Source organism: Toxorhynchites rutilus, chromosome 1, assembly GCF_029784135.1.
Source record: "Toxorhynchites rutilus septentrionalis strain SRP chromosome 1, ASM2978413v1, whole genome shotgun sequence".
NCBI lineage: Eukaryota > Metazoa > Arthropoda > Insecta > Diptera > Culicidae > Toxorhynchites > Toxorhynchites rutilus.
The window spans coordinates 150,645,258-150,667,738 of NC_073744.1; the positions used below are offsets into that span (position 1 = coordinate 150,645,258).

Sequence of the window (22,481 nt, forward strand, 5' to 3'; positions counted from 1 at the left end):
CAACTCTACACGAGCTGATGATTGTGCCGGCTGGTGACCATTCTATCCTGGATTCCTCGAGTCGAGAAAACGCACCACGCTAGATATGGGGTACAGACCTGGGGGGCGTTGCCGATTAATGGTCAGCTGCATCCCAATAGAAAGTATCCCGTGTCGGACACACGTACAGAGCATTGGAGACTGCAACATCCCAATTATGAGAACACTATATATTCCTATATATTCCAAATGAAAATCAAAATGACAGATCCAAACAACCAGTGAATATGAGCAAATGCACTTTTGTTCTTCAATATGTTTTGAAGTTTATTTTTCCACCCAGTGTCATTTTAATCTTGATTATTCAAGATGCCAGAATTGAATTTCATTTTAGCCAAATGAATATCAGCTGTTGTTTACTTTTAACCTGATGCAGCTGTGTACGGTTGGTTTCTATTTATGCCATTGTTACCGTCTCACCAAACAAAATCCTGCACAATTTCTTGCAAAGTTCGTTTCATCGAACTCTGGCGTTTTTGTTCTCTAAATGGTCCAGCCTGACTAATTTTTTTATTTTTGAATTTTGACTCAAAATAAATGCCAGAACGAATATCGTTTCGAATGTGATGAATATCAATTTGTTGTTTTTGATATTCAAAGTATAAATAACAGCGAAGTTATGAACCCCACTCAATGCCGCTTTCATTCATTACATATAGCAAATTTGTTCATGCATCAGCGATATGAACAAAATGAACTCGTTTGTTATTGTCATCTATAAATGAGGGCAGTGTGTTTCAAGCTGAAAAAAAGTCATTTACACTGAAATAAATATGATGATCATATTCGTTACTCGTGAATCTTTGTTGATATTATAAGACACTGCTTGTAATACTAACCTCGAGCTAACCGCGAGTAATCGGTTACATATTACTAACATAGTTGTAAGGCAAACATTGTCGAAATATTGAACTCCCGGCCCCGTCAGGCTGACGCCATATGAGCCCTAATAAAATATATATATTTTGGATAAAAAAAAATAATTCGATGCGTTTTTCTTCGATCTTTTGGCTTTCGTCACTTCGTCTTTTCACTATGATTTTATTTCATACTATTTACATCTCAAATTACATTCGAATGCCCCTCACAGCAAATCTTCAAGTTGAATATGACGTCATCTTTTTACGAATTTCTGCTTTATAAGTGGACCACAGTCCAGTTAACGTTCGCAGTCGGTGATATAGCAGTCAAGTTGAACGGGTTCAGTTATCGAACGATTACTCTTCAATTTTTCTGAGTGAAGTAGCGTTTTCCATCAGTAGTAAATCAAGTTAGTAAAACAAAGCAGCAAAATACTTTACTCAGTGCGGAATCAATATCACGAGATAATGCAATTAATGCTTAGGGTTTTGTTTCTAGTGGCAGATTTTCTGTTAGAACTTGTTCCGTTGCAAAAGAGGACGTTGTTAATACCGTTTACAAAATAGAACAATATTATTGCCGTGGGCTTGTTGGAATTTCTACTGCTAGATTGAAAAATGTTGTGAAATACTGAAGTCTCTAATCGTTACAATATTCTACATCCCATTTCGACATTGAACCCCAAATATGATGACAATGATAGATTTTCAGATGGAATAAACATACAGTCAAAGCTCTCTATAGCAACAATCTTCATAGCGATGAATCTCTCTATGACGACCTGTCCAAAAAAAAGTTAAGATTATTACTCGAATGGATCGCAATTTTGCATTCTGTAATCCGTTTGACTCAATTCTAATCGAGTTGAGCAAATATTCTTCAATGTATTTAAATAGGCTCAAATAAACACAAACCTGGCCCTTTTCTCTACCAATTTCATTGCATTGCCGTTGATCCACAATATGAAGATACAATTTTCGTTCAAAATTTTTCCCTTCTTGCAGAGAATGTGTTGCTCTGTAACACAGAACACATATTTTACATAGGAGAACTACTTTTCATTTATAATTTTTGTTCTTAAAGCGTGGGGAGGTTGCCACATTAGCACAATTCGATTGAACTTGGGTCGAACGGATCACAGAATGCAAAATTGCGATCCGTTCGAGTAATTTTGACTCGCGTATTTTGCTGACTAACCAATATCAAAATGGTTTTATGAAGTAATCCTCGCTCTTGCCATTCAACCGAATACATCAAGCGGCATGTGGTAGCGAATATGTGTAATGTTGCAATGAAGCTTAATAAAGGCTGCATTTTTTGTTTGAGTAAACATGTTCTAATATCATAACAATGCAATGCGTTTTGGTCTGGCAATAGCAAAGACTGTGTCAGCGCTGCATATGCTAGCGTCTCGCAAGTGAATGTGTTCTTGCTCACGCCGCTTCTGTTGATTGCGTCGTAGAATTGCGTTGTCCTGACCACGTCGAATCATCATGCGATACCCATAAAAATCCATCGAGCTCAAGCATCCATCAAGAGAGTGCTCTTTTGTTTGTTTCGTCTTCTCTTATCATATGTTCATTGATTACAACTTCAAAATTGTTATGATTATCATACTGTATGCATATTATCAAAATTGCATTACTCGTCGAGATTTACAGTTATCTCAAATTTTGTTTTGTCCAAAAAAATGTTTTTTTGGCACTGGGTCGTGTTTTCGCCTGAAAAATCGATTTTAAAAAAAAAATCGAGATAACTGTAAATCTCAACGTGTCATGCAATTTTAAGACATTTGGCATCATTTTTTTTAAACCCCGATTTCCGGTGATTTTTCGCCTAGGCCATCCCGTAATTGTGTGATTGGAGTGATTGGCTCATGCACTTTTATTTTGATCATGACGTTCACATTTTCTGACTACTGGTGTACACAACATTCAATATGGATAGTTGAATGGTTTCTGCATTTTTAAAACGTAGTTTCTATGCTGAAATATCCTTTTTTCGCCCTTTATTGCGTTATCCGCGATTTTCGTTATTCGCGATGAGCTAGCCAGACTATTCCGCGGATAATTGGGATCTACTGTATATGGATAAAGTAGAGTAAAGAGAAAAAGGTCTGGCGCTTCCAAGGTTGGTGGTTACTGCCGTAGCAGAACAGACCAAAAGTGATATTTCCGCGAATAATGGTGCAGCTGGGTATGGTTATATAGTAGAACCCTGATTACTCGCGGAACTTGATTGACGGAATCACCGCGAATAATTAAAACAGTTAAATTAAGTGATAAAGGCTAAAGATGAGAAATAATTAAATTATTAATTTTGTTTCATTTTACTTATTTTTTTTCAATCTCCACCATTATATCTGTTAATGCTAATGGGTCATCTATTATAATTGTTTTATTATTTATATAAAAATATTCAATAACATGCTTGATTTGATATAAAAACCACAAAATTTTATGCGTTGAGCCCAGCGTCGGCCCCTAGGGGCTGGCGTTAAGTTTTTTGGTGGGAGGGTGCTGACTGACTTGGACTGACAGTTGTAGAATGATAAAATAAGAATATAAACGGTTTGTTTTCGGATGTTTCGCAAAGTGTGACTATTTTCTAGTCGAATTGCTTCCCGACCGACACTGATGTTGTGCAGATGCTCTTGATGCGTGCTGAATGAGAGCGCAGCAGAAAAGAGTTGGGACTTAACGTATTAAAATCTAAATACTAAAAATTTTAAAAAACCAAAAATAAAAATAATTCTAATTCTAAAAATCTAAGAATCAAAAATTTAAAATGTTACAATCTGAAAACTTCAAAATTTAAATATTTTAAATCAAAAATTTAAAAACGTTGAAAAATTTAAAAAATTAAAAATTCAAAATTGAAAAATCTAAAAAAAATTAAATTTATGATCACATCACTTACCACAGTGAATCCAGATTTTTTCTTTACCATTCCCACTAACAACTATCCCTTCCATGATAAACGCTAGGGAACCACGCTATAGAGGCGACCCTTCTGGCCTTCGGGCGGCGAATATCGTATTAACATTCCTTCCCTTCCCCTGGTGACTATAAGGACGTGGCCGGCGTCGTTATTGACCATTTAAAGCTCGAATCACCGAAAATTGCACAATGAGAATGATTTGCTAGTCCCAAGCGTCATTCTGTGTGTTCTTTGTGCAATTTGGTTGGTTCAAGTCAATCACGGAGAGCAACTACGAATTGTACAGTCTACCCAAGCTCAAGCTCAGCCCAGCTCAGTTTCCGGTGATTTTTCAGTTTTCAAGAAACTCAAATTTTTCGTCTGCGACACCAGTAAATAAAGTCCCAATGAGCTAATATTTTGCATAGGTTCATAAGTTCCGAATGAAAAATCGAGATAACTATTCTTATTGGCACCATAAACCATACTTATCGTTTCGTATTCCAAAAAAAAAACCCGTCCCAGAGTGCCGAATTTGGACGAGATCTCGACGTTTCATGCCATTTTAAGATATTTGGCATAATTTTTTTTCTAAAACCCCGATTTCCTTTACTCCCCCCTTGGGTGATTGTTCGATTTTCAAAAAAAAAACTCAAACATTGACCGCTTTGCGCCACTCTCCCTTAAGTCCGATTGAGCTGAAATTTGTAAAATTTTCCATTTTTTTTCGAGGTGGTGAACATTTTGTAAATTTTAGGGTCGATTTTTCCCATACATTCATTGGAACCCTAGTGTATATAGATTACACCAATGGATTTCGTTGAAAAATAATTTCTACTGTTTAGTCATTTACGGGTTAAGCTTGGTAGTTTCCAACGATTTAAGAGATATGATATGAATTAGGCGAAGTTCACTTTATTCACTTGGTTCTGTATAAATTTCTTGGCGGAGTATTTTTATTTACACCTCTATTTAGTGACACATCATGCTGGGAGTTTCATTTTCTGTTCTCATCGTCGTTTTGTCACGGATGCTGCGTCTCCAGCAGCAAAATAAAAAATATGCGGGCCGCGTGGTGATTCACTCTACCATACGTTGATAATCAATCTGCATTTTTCGAAACTAATTTGTCATTTGTACAGGCAACCCAAATGTATCTTTTTAGAAATTTCCTCCGTTTTCGAAGATTTGCTTGCTTCATAGTGTCGTCACATTGGTATTTTTTGGTATTGAAATTGTTTTGCAAATTGGACAGACTTGGGCAGACTTTTCGTACCTGAACCAGCGAAATTGTACAAAGAACATACTGAATGACGCTTGGGAGAAGTAAAACATTCTCATAGTGCAAGTATCGTTGATTCGAGCTTTAAATAGTCAATAACGACGCCGGCCACGCCTTTTCCTTGCGTATGAGACTTGAGAAAATAAACTACTGTTTGTATATTCTAACTACGAATGTTGTCTGTTTATTTAAAAATGGATCGCGCATATTCGCCATTGTAATGTTTGATCGTTTACTATTTTCACTCTACTCGCAGTACTTTTGATCCCTTGGAAGAAAAGAAGTTTATATGTTTGAATCATCATCCAGATTCACGGTGAGAGTTTGAGCTTAACACAGCACACCAGCAAACAATACTTATTGTTTACGAGTTTGGAGGAGTATAAAAATCAAGCGTAGTAACATTGATAAAAAAAAATCCTCGCCATGAAATAGTGCGTGCTGCCATGAACAACACACAAGGAGGAGCCGGCGTAAATTAGTACAATTAGTGCCTCAACATAGAACTCGGCCAATTGCACGGATGCCCAAGACGACAGAGGAGGGAAAATTCGACAAAACTTTGCACCGAGCTGGCCGACAAGCGTAGAAAGGGAATGTTATGAATTATTTTCCCTTTCTGAAGCTATCCTTGGCTCGTTAACTCTCATGGGCAAGCATTCAGCCTGGCGACAGCGGTGAATCTTGGCGAACTCTAGCTAAACGGTGCAAAAGACGATTTTTGTTTTAATTTTCTATAAAGCACAGATGACTGCAATTTAGGTCGACATGAAATGCTAATTGAAAGTCGGAGAATTCGCTGTTGGTAGAAGAAATATCATGTTGATAAGTTGGAAATTGTCGCATGAATTATTTCGACTCTCGTATTAAGCACTTCTTTAGATTAACAATAAGTATCGAGCCCATGAAATGAAAGCAGTATTTTAACTAATTCACAGACACTCGAATAAAGCCTTGTTAAAATTCGGATACTTGAAGCAATCGAAATGAAGCCATCAATAGATTTGCCGTACATAATTGGCAACGTCATCCCAGCAATATGCCACAGAGTAAGTTAAACGAGACAAACCAGCATAAAACCACAAAATTGGGATTGTGAAGAATGCAGCCACCAACAATAGCATCGCTCCCCCCTTCTTCGGTAGTGGCTGTGGCCGCTTGGCTCGTGTGCTGCATAATTGTGTCAATCCGAGCAAACAAAACTGGGGTCACAACAGCACCCGCCCAGCAGCAGGATACCTCCAAGCGGACGTCGGCACACATATCCGGAGATTTCATCATTGGTGTTTTGTTCTCGGTGCACCACCAGCCTCGACAGAAACGCTCCGGTCCGAATCACTTCCTTGCCTGTGGAGAGGTGAGTACTTGTTCATTTATTCGTTCGTTTTTATTATTTGCATACATTTGTAAGCCATAATGGAAGCAATAGTCAGTGATTGTGTGCGATGGAGGTGGTGTACGATACTTGTGCCGGCCGGTTCGTTATGTGGGACAATCCACCTGAGAGATGTGTTGAGTGCAAAAAGGTGATCTTCGAAGTCACAATGCTGTGGACGGTTCTTAAAATAATGAATTGATCACTCCAAACAAGACATCATTATTCGATACACGGCCTCTAAATCATTGAGCTGAATGGTTTTCAGTTAATCATCGATCACCATACAGTACACATGGTCAAAAAACATCCACAATCCTTCATGCAAATCTGGTACCAACCGATAAGTATCGTAATGGAATCGATTTTCATTGAAGAGCACCATCCGAAAAACGTCAAAATTGAATCACTCCATTCAACTATTTTTCGTCAATTCGATTCTTTTTCGCTATTACGAGACTGAATTGACTTCCTCATCTCCTGCCACACACACACACACACACTCAGAGACTGATAGACTGATCCACGCAAGCTGAAACAACGAGGAGTAAATATCGAGGGTGTGTTATCAGTGTCACGCTGAATAGATTATTGACTGGTTTTATTTCGCACTATGCTCTTCACCGCGCTACCTTAGGTGTCAGGAGCATGCTGCCGGGCGAACCCACAGCTAACGAGTTTAGTAGAGGCGATAAAAGTTAATGGTTCAAAGGGTAGCCGGTTCCCATTGATAAATGGGCATCTGGCCCGAGCAGAGTGATTGAGATCGCTGCTTGGCTTTGATGAGAGATAGATTTTTAGATGGAATACAAACACTGATTCGAACATAACACATCGGGTTTAGTAGCTTTTCAGTGTAGGATATACTACTATTGGATATTGCTGGTCGAGTAAAACATAATGAATAGCTAGCAATCCTTTGTTCCAGAATTCAATAAGCATGGAAACTGAATTTTTGTTGCTACCACTATAATAGAAAAAAGCAAGTGACATCACTGGCAAGTGACTGGTTCTGGTGGATGACTGGTTTCGGAAGAATGAAAAATTAACCCTAGATTGGGGTATGAGGGTCACTTAAATTTTCAGCAATGTGAAATGGAAGGTGTTAAAGGGTGTGTCACATCAAATTGCATTACGGAAAAAACGCTGTAGAAATTTAATTTTTAGGAATTATATCTTCAGCTTTCGCTTATAATCAGATAAGAGTGTATAGATCACGTTGGCCATTCTTCACTGTCAATTTTTCGTAAATTTGGAAAAATGTCGTCGAACGAAAAAGAGCGTCGTGAATTAATCCTGCGCACTCATTTCGAGAATTCGGAGTTGTCACATCGGGACATCGGTAAGATGCTGGGAATCGTCCAATCCACGGTCAGCAGAGTACTAAAACGATACTTCGAGAACCTAACCATCGACCGGAAGGTGAAGAACGGCAAAAATGGATGCTCCGTCAGTGAAAAAGAAAAAGATCACAAGCGCGTAGTTAAGCAGTTTAGACGTGATCCGAGAAGTTCGGTCCGGGATGTCGCCAATAAGCTGAAGTTCAGTTCATTCGTCCAGCGGACCAAGCAGCGGGAGGGCCTGCGTACATACAAGGTTCAGAAGGCTCCTAACCGCGACGAAAGGCAAAACATGGTGGGGAAGACGCGAGCCCGGAAGCTGTACACCGAAATGCTGACGAAGCCGCATTGCCTGGTAATGGACGACGAAACCTACGTCAAAGCGGACTTTCGTCAGCTGCCGGGCCTGTTGTTCTTCTCCGCAGAGGACAAATTCAGCGTTCCGGAGGAGATTCGCAAGCAGAAACTATCCAAGTTTGCCAAAAAGTACATGGTGTGGCAAGCGATCTGCTCTTGCGGAAAGCGGAGCGCCCCCTTCGTGATGACCGGCACGGTAACCGGCCTATAGAAGCGCTTACTACCACTATTGAAGCAGCACGAGGGCCCGACCATCTTCTGGCCGGATCTCGCTTCGTGCCACTATTCAAAGGACGTGTTGGAGTGGTACGAAGCCAACGGGGCCACCTTCGTGCCAAAGGAAATGAACCCGCCCAACGCGCCGAACTCCAAGAGAAAATGGATTTCTGTTAAAAAAAAACTACAACCTGATGTTGTACAGAACCTTATGGACGGGGTAAAGAGGAAGGTGCGAGCAGACGGGCTTGGGCTCGAAGTATGAATAAAAAGAAAATGCCAAAAGTTGTTTAATAGTTTTTATTTTACTGTCTAAAATTTTCAAAAGGATCGGTCTACTGTGCGAATTTCTACAACGTTTTTTTCCGTGATGCAATTTGATGTGACACACCCTTTACAACGCTGACAATTTAATAATATGGTGACTCTTCTTGATCTCTTCATTCTAGCGTTTTAGTGCCATTTTGCGTTTTCATTGTTTCAAAAACAGAGAAAAATTTGTTTTGGCCTATATGGAAAATGAAATCAATGTTCTTTTAAATTGTGAAAAAATATAAAACAATGCTATTTGAATCGCTTATGGTTTGTTCATCAAAATAAGATATACAAATTGAATCTCTCTTGGAAAATATCGGCGTTAAGCCGATCTCCAAAAAAAGGTCCTAAACCAACCCCCAGTTTTTACTTCGTGATTATTAACACGTTCACTCTGGCACTTGGCATAAATGGCTCTCTCAAGCCTGACTCATTGGGCGGCGCTCACTACCGAAGGAACCCGTTTGATTTTGCTACCAGAAACATTTGATTAATTTTATGTATTTGCATCTTTGTTTGCATATGCACGTACCTGTGCAAGGGCGTTTGCGTGTTGACAATGACGTTGACGTTGTCGTTGACTTTGACCGTTGACCGGTGACGTTTGCGTGTGCATCTGTATGTATCCTTTCTTGATCAAACTCCGTATGCTACGCTTTAAAGCCAAGCGCGATTCATACAGGAAAGCACAACAAAAAAAAACTAAAAGTGGGTTATATCTTTGATATAACCGCAAGGTGGACGTAAGACTAACGTTGACTTAGCAATCAACAAGTAACAAGCATATAAATCTTAGACGTTTCATCTTTCGAATAAAGTGATTATCATACCACTTCGTTTAGCCGGAAAAGAATTATAAACGTTCAAAGGGGGAATCGATTCCTCCTCGGAAATACCCAGCGCAAATCTCCGGATCAACGATAATCCCAATTGTCGGGGCCACTCCCCAAGCCCCGACAATTGGAATTATCGTTGATCCGGAGCAGGATTATTAACGCTTGAGATGGAATGAATTCCTCCTCGGAATTACACAGCGAAAATAAGACCCCCTTCCCAACAATTCCAACTTCCCAATAACGACGATCGAATGCAGCATTCGTAAACAAATAATTTTATAACGCTGCTTTTTAAATGTGATTTCTTCGATATGTAATATAATATCCACTTTGATCATATCCACTACACCGTATCATACCATATCAAATTCATAGTCAATCCGAGTACAATAGTACTCGCTGGTTGCATCTATTTTTCTATGCCAATTTCCCTAGCTCCATAATTTTGAAGTCTGTGTTAGGGAAACATTCCAATTTGCAAAAACGCAAACGAGTACAAAAGTACCCACTGCTTGCATCTAATTTGCTATGCCAATTTTCCCTGGCTCCATGGTTTTGAAGTCTGTGTTAGGGAAACATTCGGATTTCCAGAATCGCAAGCGAGTACAAAAGTACTCGCAGCTTGGATCTGTTTTGCAATGTAGATTTCCCCCAGGCTCCGTGGTTTCGAAGTCTGTGTTAGGGAAACATTCAAATTTCCTGATACGCAAGCGAGTACGAAAGTACCTACTGCTTACATCTATTTTGCAATGCCGATTTCTCCTGGCCTCATGGTTTTGAAGTCTGTGTTAGGGAAACATTCATCCATTCCAGCGATCGTACTTCAATCGTTGCGCAATTATAACTGAGTGGATTCCGAGCGACACTCGCTTATATACCGATTGCTGTGATTTAAATAGCCTGTTTTTAAAGTAATTTTAGGGCTATTGAAACAAATTTTTGGATCAAAAAGTAACAAGCATATAACGCGTAGACATTTTATCTGTCGAATGAATTGTTTATCATACTATTTCGTTTAGTTGTTTAGGAGCTATTAACGCTCAAAAACTCGTTCTCTGGCGTAACGCTTTCGTTTTCGAAATTTTGAACTTAAACCCCAGTATAGAAATGAAAGACGTAGTCCTACGTCAATTTTTTTTTGTAATGAGTCAAAATGTTGTGACGTTACGCAGGAATGGATCATACACTTTTCGTGATGTGACAACAACTTCTTGAGGCAGTTGATACTAATCTGTTTGTGGATCGATCTCAACAAGTATTTAATTATCCATACATATCCATATATCCATTATCTATACTGCCATACAAATGAAACGAAATTTGGCATGTGGAGGTTTCAGGGTGCAATAAATAATTCTATGGTGATGAGATATTCCTCCCCCCTCTTTTGGAGGGGGGGGGGTGGTCTGCCATTCAAATGAAACTAAATGAGAAATAGTCAAGCAAATGGAACCAAATTTGGCATATGAAGGATTTAGGGAGCAATAAATGTTTTTATGGTGATTTGACACTTCTGTCCCCTTTCTAAAGAGGGGGGGGGGGGAGGATGCTGAACAACTCGAGAACTAATCAAACAAATGGAATCAAACTTAGCATATAGAGGTTTTAGCGATCGATAAACGTTTCTATGGTAGTTCGACACTCCTTCCCCTCCCCCCCCCTTCTCTAAAGGGGGTCTCCCATACAAATGAAACACACATTTCTGCATAACTCGAAATTGACCATCGTTGTTAGTTCATTTGATATTTGCGCTAACGAAACGATCTTCGTTCGGAAGTGGAAATTGATTTTAATGTGATAAAACGCACTCCTATATCGTCTTCTATTTAGATAAATAAATTAAAATAAATTAAATGTGTTGATAAGAGCAAAACTCGAGAAAGGAATTGTCCGATTTAGGGCTGTCTTCATTCTATCATATTTTCTGTATCAAACATTTATTCCATGTTACGGAGAAACATGTTATTTGCAAGTGGATGAAAAATCTTGCACGAGAATTGTGTCTGAAAATAATCTGATATTATAATGTCCAGTTTTGGTGGAAGTACGGAAATTTAATAGTAAAAAATAATTTTTAAGGGTAGATTAGAAGATCAATCAATGAACAGTTCTGCGATTGAACTATGCTATGAACGTGCGCTTAGTAAGAAAACATGGAAGTGATAACGAAAAATGCATTTTGGGCGGGACGAAGTTTGCCGGGTCAGCTAGTAAGTTATAAATTCAGTTCAATTCAGTTTCCATATCACCCCACTATCCGCCTTACTCATAGTTCTTCTAATTACTGTCAATTATTCTGTTCCATTGTAACATTTATAATCTGGGCTCACAAAACCAGTTGTTTCTCGGGATTAGTTAAAGTTACAAAAAATGTTTTTATATTTTGAGCATTCTGAGTGTCACTTTGGAACCATTCTTCGATTACTGCTTGACAATTGCCTAATATTATTTGATTGGGTGAAATTGGGGGCAATGGGGAGGATTAAGATGATCTTCATTGTAATCGACCCCATTGATACGGTACCACTGAAACGCCTCTCGACTGTAGTGGCAACTTGCCATATCTTTCCAACATTTCACCGGACTTTTGTGAGCCTTATTGAACGGAAGAAGACGTTTCGGCAGGCACATATTTTTGAATCTTGTTTGTGACGAGAACCTTGGTTTTCTGTCCACGGCTGCAAATTAATTGCCATATCAAGAACTTCCTGGCAAATTATTCAGCACAAAAAAAATTAATTTGCTGGGGACATTCCTTCTGGCAGTGGCCTCATAGAATTTCAGGCCTGGGAGCTCCATGAGCGTCATGTACGTTTCGTCATCCATCAGCATGCATCCTTCGTACTTCATCAAAACCTTTCGAGCGCGTCCTTTCTCATTCAGATTTTGCTTTACCGTCCAGTTTGGTTGCACTGAAATTACAATAACCTTCTCGTATACGAATTCTGCATTAGTTAGAGATGTATTTTTTGGCGATGTCATAGTTCGAGAGTCCCGGGTTAGCCTTAATTGTTGCCAGTACCTTCAACCTCAGCTTCCGATCGTAAGCTCCACATCGATGCGTCCTAGGATCCATCCGACCAACTGTTGGACGATCACGGAAACGTTCAAGCACATCATACACTGTCGATTTAGCCACTGTTTGGGGTTTCGAAATTTTAGTAACTGGCCACGCCGAATTTTTGATGTTCTTATAAATTTCTTCTCTCGGCTTCCATCCTGTACAGCTTTTTCACAACAAAACGGACCAACGTGGAATTTTAACCGTAGAAAGATACAGATTTTTAAAACAATTTGCTGTCAAAAGATTTCAGATACGCCTACTAAGACCGCTGCTATATTTAACCCATTAACGACCAAGCTGTAAAAATTATGCCATTGGCATAATTGGCCATTGGTGTAATTTCGATTATTGACGCTAAAGGAACTCCCATGTTCAAGAATTATTTTTTTCCATCTTCCATTTTCCGGGAAATGACTGTTCGAAAAATCGAACATTGGCCGAAACCCGCACTTTTTTTTGCAAGTACAAACACTAAAGTCACGAACGAACTAAAAGTCACTTCAATTAGCAAATATACGGTATTCATAAATGCATCAATTTTGAATTCCGGGAAGAATAATGTCGCGACCGCCGATATTATCCATTGTGATCAATGGATAGGCTTCAAATATGAAGTCTCAGTCTAGAAGTTTCTTTGCTAGCTACAGCGGGGAAAACTCATTAAAACCCTTTCTGCAGCTAGTCAATACGTGGGTGCCAATCACGTAATGCGGCGTTGATTCCACACTGCGACACTCTCCCGGCTCAATGGAAGCGCGTCCTCACGCTATCAGCGGAGAGAGAGTGCCGACAATGTTCAGCTCGCGATGTTACTGCTGCTACCGACGTAGACCGATGCGAGGCAGAGCTCGATTGTTGGTTGTCCGGATGAACTTCGATGTCCGTTGCTACTGCTGCTCCTGTTGCTGCTGCTATTGAAGCAGGCCGATGCGACACCTAGCTTGATTATCGGCTGCTCAGGTTAGCTCCGTTGTTCGCTGCTGCCACTGCTGCTAGTTTTCCTTCCAGATGTTGCTCGTATCACGTCCGTTGTCAGAATGCCGGCTGCGCATTTTTTTTTTTTTGCATAAATTCATTTATATTTCTTATACGTTTTTGGTTAATACAAAGTTCTATACATTTTAATTGGCCAGCTAACGCTTCACATCTTTGTTCATCTTAATTTGCATAATAGAATGCTAGGTACTGTTTGTTTTTACTATATCTAATTTTTTTTTTTTTAATGATAAACATTTGTATTTTTTTAATTGTTATAATAAAACTACCTACTTAACCTAAGACCTTAAACTACTATATACAAATTCCGTACAATTTCATGCACGGAAGAGGAGCACCTCTCTCCAAATTTTTGTATGACGTTGTCAAACTTTACTTCTAGGGTATCCAGACAGGCTCTTTCATGAACCTCCGTTGTTCTCGTCCAGGGTGACAAATTCAGTATGATTTTAAGAATCTTGTTTTGAACGCGTTGGAGTTTCAGTCTGTGTGTCCGGGCACAGCCCTTCCAAACAGGAACCGCATATTCAATGGCAGGATAGAATATCTGTTTATAGACAGCCATCTGATTCTTTAAACAAAGTTTCGAGTTCCTGCAAATTAAAGGATACAAGAACCGAAGTAAAATGTTACATTTGTTGACGGTTTTATCAACGTGAGATTTATGACGGCTGCGCGGAATGGCTCGCGCTTTTATAGCCTGGCTCATATTTTCCTTTCATCTGATTGGTCTATAGTTTTCATGGCATGTTTCTCATGCTTTTTTATTATTATTATTATTACTATTATTTCATTTGGTATTATGTCAGCTCTGTACTCTACAAATAAGAACAGGAGAAAGGAAGTCTCTAAGTATAAACCCAAATTAATCCACCTAAGGTGAGATGTGGTATTTCTTATTTTATGTAATTTTAACTTATTACTGGCATGCTTTTTCTTTCAAACGAATATGCTGTTATTTTTATTGTTAACTGTGGAGAAATGTCAATGCTTAAAAATTAGTCTTCCCAATTATTCATTTCCCGAAAAAATCGAACATTTTCCAAAACCTTCAAAGTACCAGAGTACTGCGAAAAAACAATTGCATAGAGGGTTGGGAGGTTATCATTCGGTCTGGCGGAAGAATATTCACACAAACAATCTCATTAGAATCCTCGTTACACGAACTGATCATTTCCTCCAGCTCCTCCACACAAGAAATTCTACGGGCCGCAATCACCTAAGGTTATTACGGACAAAAAATCATACGGATTTTCAATAATATTTGCTAAGTTAATCGATATTTGCAAACATTCACAATTGAAAATGCAAGAATAAATGAAAAACCTTCCGTCTTCTAAAATAAACAAATCAAAATGCGCAGCGGAGGTTAGATGTGTTGGTGTTGATTCAGCAGAAAAAAATGTTCGTTATGGCCAACGTTCGATTTTTCGAACACTCAATTTCTCCGGCTGTTATTTTCCTGTAGGAGGCACAATCGAATGATTTTCTCTATATCTCTATATCACAATGTTTGTCCTTTTGTCAAAGCAATATTGTAGAAAAGTTCACATATTTTTGTATTTTATTGAGTTTTTTAATTGAAATTAAAACACCTTCCAAACAAACTTGCTTTAAATCGAATTCATTACCCAATAAAGTTACTCGAAATTTAATGAAATCGATATAAGTGGTAGCTAATACATTAAGCAATCTTTTGGTGCAAAAACATCACCATACGGTTCCTTTCCAAAGACATGAAAAATTATCAAAGTTGCTGTTCGATTTTTCGAACGCTTGGCCTAAAATGGGTTTTTTTTTCCCTGTTGGATGTGAACCACTGCGTCCATTATTCTGAACTATTGTGGTATATCCCATTTTTTTGTACTCCGCTTCAAGCTTACCTACTGCTTATTGATGAGGAAGTAGACTGAAAGCTATAGCGATATAGGTGCCAATCAGGAATACTCTGTTTGATAAATTTTATAATCCTGATCGGCGACGCAGACCAAATTTCCTTGGCCTCCAGAATAGCCTTATCAAGGTATTGAAGTCTGCGTCTAGTTAGAGCTCCACAATTACAGAGCAAATGTTCCGAGGTTTCGCTTTCGGTATTACAAAAACGACAAATATCATCTTGCACTAAACCTATGTTTTTGAGATGGTATTTACTCGGACAGTGTCCTGTTATAAGGCCTGTGATTGTGCCTAAGTCTTTCTTATTAAGACTCAGCAATTGTTGAGTAATTTTAATACTCGGCGTGATAATTTTTTTTACTGGTTAAGTTGTACCGCCAACCAGTTGGCTAACACTTCCCGGTCTTCCCAGTTCTTCAGCTCACCTTTCAACACACAGTCAGATATTCCACAGAATGGTTCTGGACCAGTGAAAGGTGAGTTTGAGCCGTTCCTGGCAAGTTCATCTGCTCGCTCGTTTCCCTCTATTCCACAATGGCCAGGAATCCAGTACAGTTGTACCGAACTTATCCGACTTAGTTGCCGTAAGAGGAGAATGCATTCCCAGACAATTTTTGAGGAGCATTTAAAAGCATTTAGAGCTTTAAGTGCCGCTTGACTGTCTGAGAATATGCAGATGTTAGCATGTCTATATTTTCTTTTAAGGCAGACATTTGAGCATTCTATTATCGCAGCTATTTCTGCTTGAAAAACTGTTGGCCAGTTTCCCATAGCTACAGAGATTTTTGTTCTGGGACCATACACTCCAGCACCTGTTCTGATTCCCATTTTTGACCCATCAATGTAGAACATGATTGAACCATTACGAACACTAGGACCGCTTTCATCCCATATTGAACGAGAAGGTTCGATTACACTGTATGGAATGTCGTAGTTAGTCCTAGATTTCATCCAATCACTGTTCATCTCTGAGGATGGTCCAACGGGTAAGAGATTCAGGATGCTCAAGTGACCAATTTTGTCTCCGTCTAGTATTTTTTTTCCATTGTTTTCCATTGTGTAAGCTTTAGAGGGCGTTTCTTAGCCTCTAGCTGAACATGTTGGTTCAAAGGTAGCAAGTAAAGGATAGCCTCCAGTGCCTTCGAGGGTGTGCTTCGCATTGCTCCAGTAATTGCAATGCATGCTAGTCGTTGGAGTTTGTTTAGCTTTTTTGTAGCTACAGTCTCCTTGGTCTTTGGCCACCAGACTAATGAGGCATAGGTTATTCTAGGCCGCACAATGGCAGTGTAGACCCACATTACCATTTTTGGTTTAAGACCCATCATTTTAGAACATGCCCATAGGGCTGTATTGGCCTTACTGATTATTGCATCTAAGTGCGCATTCCAGTTGAGTTTAGCATCTAGGATAACACCTAGATATTTCACTGAAGCGCTGCATTTTATTTCCACTCCCCCAAGATATAAAGACTGCAGATGCTGTTTTTTCTTTTTGGTGAATGGAACAATTGTTGTTTTTGAGGGATTTATGCTCAGACCTTCTGTGGTACACCAAGTTTGTGTAAGGTTTAAGGCCATCTGCATTCTGCTCGATATCACGTCGTCGAACTTGCCTTGTATCATTATAACTAGATCATCGACGAAGCCCACAATTTCAAAACCTTTTGCCTCTAAACTTGTCAGAAGGTCGTCAACTACTAGTGACCAAAGGAGAGGTGATAGAACGCCTCCTTGTGGGCAACCCTTTGTTGCAATCACATAATTAGACGACCCGCCTAGCTCCGAGGTGATTTTTCTGTGTGTGAGCATGCCATGGATCCATTCGACTATACAGTTATCGAAGTGTCTTCTTCTCATTGCCTGTGCCATTGATAGATAAGAAGCATTATCAAAAACACCTTCGATGTCAAGAAACGCACATAATGCGGTTTCTTTTGACAAGAGAGATTTTTCAATTTTTGTCACAAGCATGTGTAGTGCTGTTATTGTGGATTTGCCTGATTGGTAGGCAAACTGGTATTTGGATAGTGGGTGTTTGGACATGAATACAGAATTTATGTATTCATATAATACTTTTTCCATAGTTTTCAACAGTATTGATGATAAACTAATTGGTCTGAAAGCCTTTGGAAGTGATTTGTCGCGTTTTCCCGCTTTTGGGTTGAAAACTACTTTCACAAGTCTCCATATCGAAGGAATGTGCTCTAGTATCAGACTTGCCTTAAAGATCTCGATTAAAGTCGGAATTAGTTTTGATTCTCCATTTTGAATCAGGGCTGGAAAAATCCCATCTGCACCTGCAGATTTGTAAGGTAGAAAGGATCTCACCGCGTTTACTACTCTGGCCCTCGTGAAGACTAACCCAGCAACTATGTTAGCGACATCCTTTGCACTTTCGGGTCCTATGAGACGCCTTCGAGAGCATATTGTGTCGTCATTATAGCCAGGATTTGTATCCGAGCGGACAGATGTAGATCCCGGAAAGTGAGTCTTCATCAGTAAGTCTAGTACTTCTGAGGGGGTTTAAGCGATCATCCTTTTTAAGCGATCCAAGCCCGTTCGAGTGGTCTTTTGCCAAAGTCTTGTTGAGTCTAGCAACGATTGAGGTATTTTCAATGCTTTCGCAGTTATATACCCAGGATTTTCGTTTAGATCGTCTCAGTTCTCTACTGTACTCTGTTAGGGCTCTCTTATATTGAGACCAGTCCGAGGTAATTTTTGCTCTGTTGAACAGTTTACGCGCCGTTTTGCGAAGCCATTCGAGCCTTTTATTCCACCAAGGAACGTTTCTTGTCGAAGAAACTTTTCTCAGTGGGCAATTACTGTTGTAGGCAGAGACTATCGTTTCATTTAATTCTTTTGTAGCTGATTCAAGTTGCTGAATCGACCTTATTTTCGAGTGTAGAGTTTTAGACTCGAGTTCAAGTGCATACCGATCCCAATTGGTTTTTTTAGGATCTCGGTATTCTCTATGAACTTCCATGCCACCATTCCATTCAAAAATAATGTGTCTATGATCAGACAAAGACACCTCATCGGAAACGTGCCAGTTATGGATATTTTCTTGAATAGCCGGGCTGCACAGCGTTAGATCTAAGACTTCTTGTCTGATAGCGTTAATGAAGGTTCGTTCATTCCCTTTGTTAGCAATATCTATGTTGTTTGACGAGAGAAATTCTAAAAGACACTCACCTCGGTAGTTGATATCCGTACTTGCCCACATGGTGTGATGAGCGTTGGCATCACATCCGATAATGAAGTCCTTGTTAATTTCCCTGCAGTAGTTTACAAACGCCGCTACCTCTCGTGGAGGAACCTCAGGAACGTCGCCTGGAAAGTAAGCCGACGCAATTACGATGTCGGCCCTTCCTTTGGCGGTAGGAACTTCCACTCTGATCGCGACGATGTCCCTTTGAATGAACTCTGTAATAGGAAAGCATTTAATGTTTACATTTACTAAGACAGCAGCTCTTGGGGAGTCATGCTTGTCATCATAGAACAACTTACATGAACCTGTTTGAATACCTAGTATTCTTCCTTTGTGAACCCAAGGCTCTTGTATAAGAGCTAGATCCACAGCGTCTTTTGTAAACCTCCTGGATAGCACGCTTGACGCTGCTTTGGCGTGCTGGAGGTTTATTTGCAGAACTTTAGTGTTCTGCATTAGGTTGGGTTATCCGATCTGGTGGTTCATTTGGGAGGATCGGAGTCCCATCTGTTTTTTTTGAAAATCAGGTCAGGTTTTTTTTGCTTGTTCCAGCTTCCGTATTCGTATTGGATCTGGGATGGGTTTGAAGAAACTCACCTTTTTTACTTGGCACAATGGAGGTTCCTAACCTGTTTGCGATAACCGTTGAGTTTGTACCGCTTGGGCCGGGAATACTCAGGATGCCAAGCTTCTTGTTTTTCGGAGAAGCTTCACGAGGGCGCTTTGGTTTGCCAGAAACCCTTCTGACGACTTCTTGAGCATTTTGTGGTTCCACTGTTTTGGAGTCACTAGTCTCTGAAGACTTCAGGTTTCCTGGGTTTTTGGAATTTTTAGGTTCCCCGTTTTTTGGCCCCAGATCTCCTTTGAATACACCGGAGCTTTTATGGATTATGGCTTGGCGCTGCTTTGGATTTGTTTTCCTCAGTTTAGTTTCGCCAAATCGGATGTTTATGTTGAAGTTTGTGCTAGTTAGTTGACGCATCGAAGCTTCGTCGACTGTTAGCGTCCAGTCCGCGTGAATTTCGTTGGGATTGGATCTCTTTAGTATTCGCCATTTGTCGGTGGAGAGATTTTCATTTTGACTCTCAATGAGGCTTTTGAGTCTCTCGTCGCTGAATGTTGCGCTTTGTGGGAAAAAGGCATGGAGAATTTCTGGACGCGGAATATTTTTGGCGTCTAGAGCAACCAGTTTGATGTTGTCGTCTAGGATTATCCCGGGAACCATTTTCTTCAACCATTCCGAAGTTTGATGATCTTTGCACGAAAGGATTAGATAACCTGACTTATACGAGCAATTGAAAAATTTGGGCTTAACCGGCTCGTTTCTTTGTTGCTCTATTGCAGTGAGTAGAGTATTCTGGATGGAATCTAACTGAGCCGTAGTAAGATCGGTGTTGGGATAGTCCTCCGGGAGTATTCCAACTTTGATCTGTTCCAAAGCTTCCTCGAAGGAGATTCCAGTTTCAACAGAAGTTATTGTGGAGTCTTTGTTTTGAAGAGTGTTTTGGGCATCTTTTTTTTGCTCATTCAACCCCGCTCTTTTACGGGGGCAGAGATTTTGTTTAGATTTTTTGAGAATCGGTTTTTCGTCACTACTAGGTAGTTCCGATCCTCGGGGGCGTTTTGCTGGTCCAGAGATGTGCTGACTCAGTGCTTGCTGCCGAGCTTCCTTTGCAGGGATCCCAGCTGCGACCAAGTTCTTCAGCCTCCTTCTCTGACCCTTGGTGAGGTTTTTCTTCCACGAAGAGTGGACCTCATCTGAATCTAGCACTTTAGGTTCAGTTTTTGTAGTGACGTTACTTTTGTCACTTTCATCCTCTAGCGACTCACAACGAGTCGGGGTGTTGAGGATGGAAGAGGAGCAGGACTGAACATCCGCAGGTGCGTCGCTCAGTACTTCATCCTCTTCGACATTCATAGAGTCGATCTCTATGACGATTTTTTCACACAGAGAGAAGCTGGCGGAACCCGGAAGATTTTTGTTATTTGTTGTATTATTCATGAAATTCCCACGAGTTGCGCGGTAAAGAAGGTCAACTGCATCAGTGACCCGCATAATGCAGAGGGGGCAGACGATACTGTGGAGGGTGCCCTGGTACTCCACAGGCTCCGTTAGAGGCAGGGTATTTGATTGAAACCCCCCCAACCATTCATCCCTCAGCACGGGTCGCGTCACACCTTGGATTAGGGGTTTATCCATTACTTTCTTTCCATAATAACCATGGATAACAGCTATTACAACCATCCTCCTTTTAGAGGCTTTGGACCCACTGCTCTGGTTCTCAATAGATTCAGGTTCTTATACGGACATGCTATTATCGAGATAATTTCAGGTTCTTATAAGGACATGCCATTATCGAGATCCGTCATTCGCAGGCGGAGTTAAAATGGGTTAATATAATTGATCAATATAATGATTCTAAATCTTTCAGGCTTTGATTGATGTCTTTCCGAAGATTGCAGAATATATGAACACAGGTTAGATTGGAGATTGATAAAACGGTTCATTTGGGGTTTTGTAATGGTTTAGAGAATCTTCTGTGATTTATAAAATATTGCAGTAAGTTCTAATGTTAGCAGGACAGTTTTTAGCCTAGTGTTTTCCAGAAACCCCACAAAGATATAAACTGAGATCTAATTTGGAATTTGCATCCTCAAGTAATTCAACATCCAGGTAATCCAGAAGTGTTACAATAAACCGTCCATTAATGGTGTAACTACTTTTTTGCATCAGAAATCAAGTTTTCGTGTCACTTTATATGGACGTAAAAATAAGATTGTGTACGCGGGTAAAGAGATTTGTATCAAGGGGAAGTAGAAGTGTGGACTGAAGTCAGTTGAATGAGGAAGCGGAATATTCATTAGTCACGTCAATTATAATAATCATTGACTAGAATAGTTCATCAGTCATCCTCACTCTCAACGCTCTTCAATTCTGTTCCCAATCGAAGCGAGGCTACTGAGCAGAGAGTTGATTTTCATTTTTCATCCTAGAAGATTTCCTATAAGGATTTCGTGTAATATATATTTCAAGTCTTCCCAATTTTTCGTTACATGCCACATTTTGCATTTTGTAATGTTACTCCCAGTCTTAAAATCAAAGATAAATTCCTACGTCAAAAGTGCGTTATAATCAGCGTGCCATCACAGAAGCTTCTTGCTTCGAATCACCTGCCTGCCAATGTTCCTAGGTCGATTCATGACACCACATTTCCACATATGCTCTGACTTTCAACCACCACCTCTATCATGTCATGTGTTTGGGCCGTTATCGCGATTATGGCGCGTAAGACAAATCTATGGTAGTTACTGAAGCCTGCAATGTGCAACAATCGCTTTTTGGTTGATGTCGGCACAAGTATCGAGATATTGTATAGTCACAATATATAGCGATACAAATAAGACAGTGCTGAAATTTCTCGAATTTATTGGAAAGAGAAAGCGATAAGAAACATTAAAGTTCGACATGTCCTTAGTCTTTTTCACGAATCTGTCGGAAACAAATGATCACAGTGTAATCAGAATAATATTTTTGGTTCCCATTTGTTTGAACGAAATACTATTTGTCTCCATATCTCCATACCCAGCTGCGTTGTCAGCTCTCGGCTCAAGACGTTCCCAAATTTTGTTTCTCGCCGCCGAGCGGAAGTACAAACAAATTCAACTAACAAAATCAAAATTCGGTACCCCAAATATGTGTCGAAGGGGTGCGTCGTGGAGAGGAGGCTCATCAATAACGCGCGTATGATGCATCGGAGATAAAACATCATGCCCAATG

At 39.9% G+C, this 22,481-nt stretch overlaps 1 protein-coding gene across 15 annotated transcripts in view; it reads left to right on the plus strand.

Annotated features, from left to right (window-relative positions):
• Positions 1 to 22,481, plus strand: part of LOC129774153 (metabotropic glutamate receptor 1-like) — an 82,738-nt gene that overhangs the window by 28,591 nt on the left and 31,666 nt on the right. For 10 of the 15 annotated variants that reach the window (XM_055777861.1, XM_055777892.1, XM_055777922.1 and 7 more), the window contains one exon: positions 6,040 to 6,458. In XM_055777861.1, coding sequence (XP_055633836.1) covers positions 6,204 to 6,458 — 255 coding nt within the window. In that variant the 5' untranslated portion in view covers positions 6,040 to 6,203. Of the gene's footprint in view, positions 1 to 813; positions 6,459 to 22,481 lie in introns of those variants that run through there. The other 5 variants (XM_055777866.1, XM_055777872.1, XM_055777876.1 and 2 more) reach the window with 3 other exon arrangements.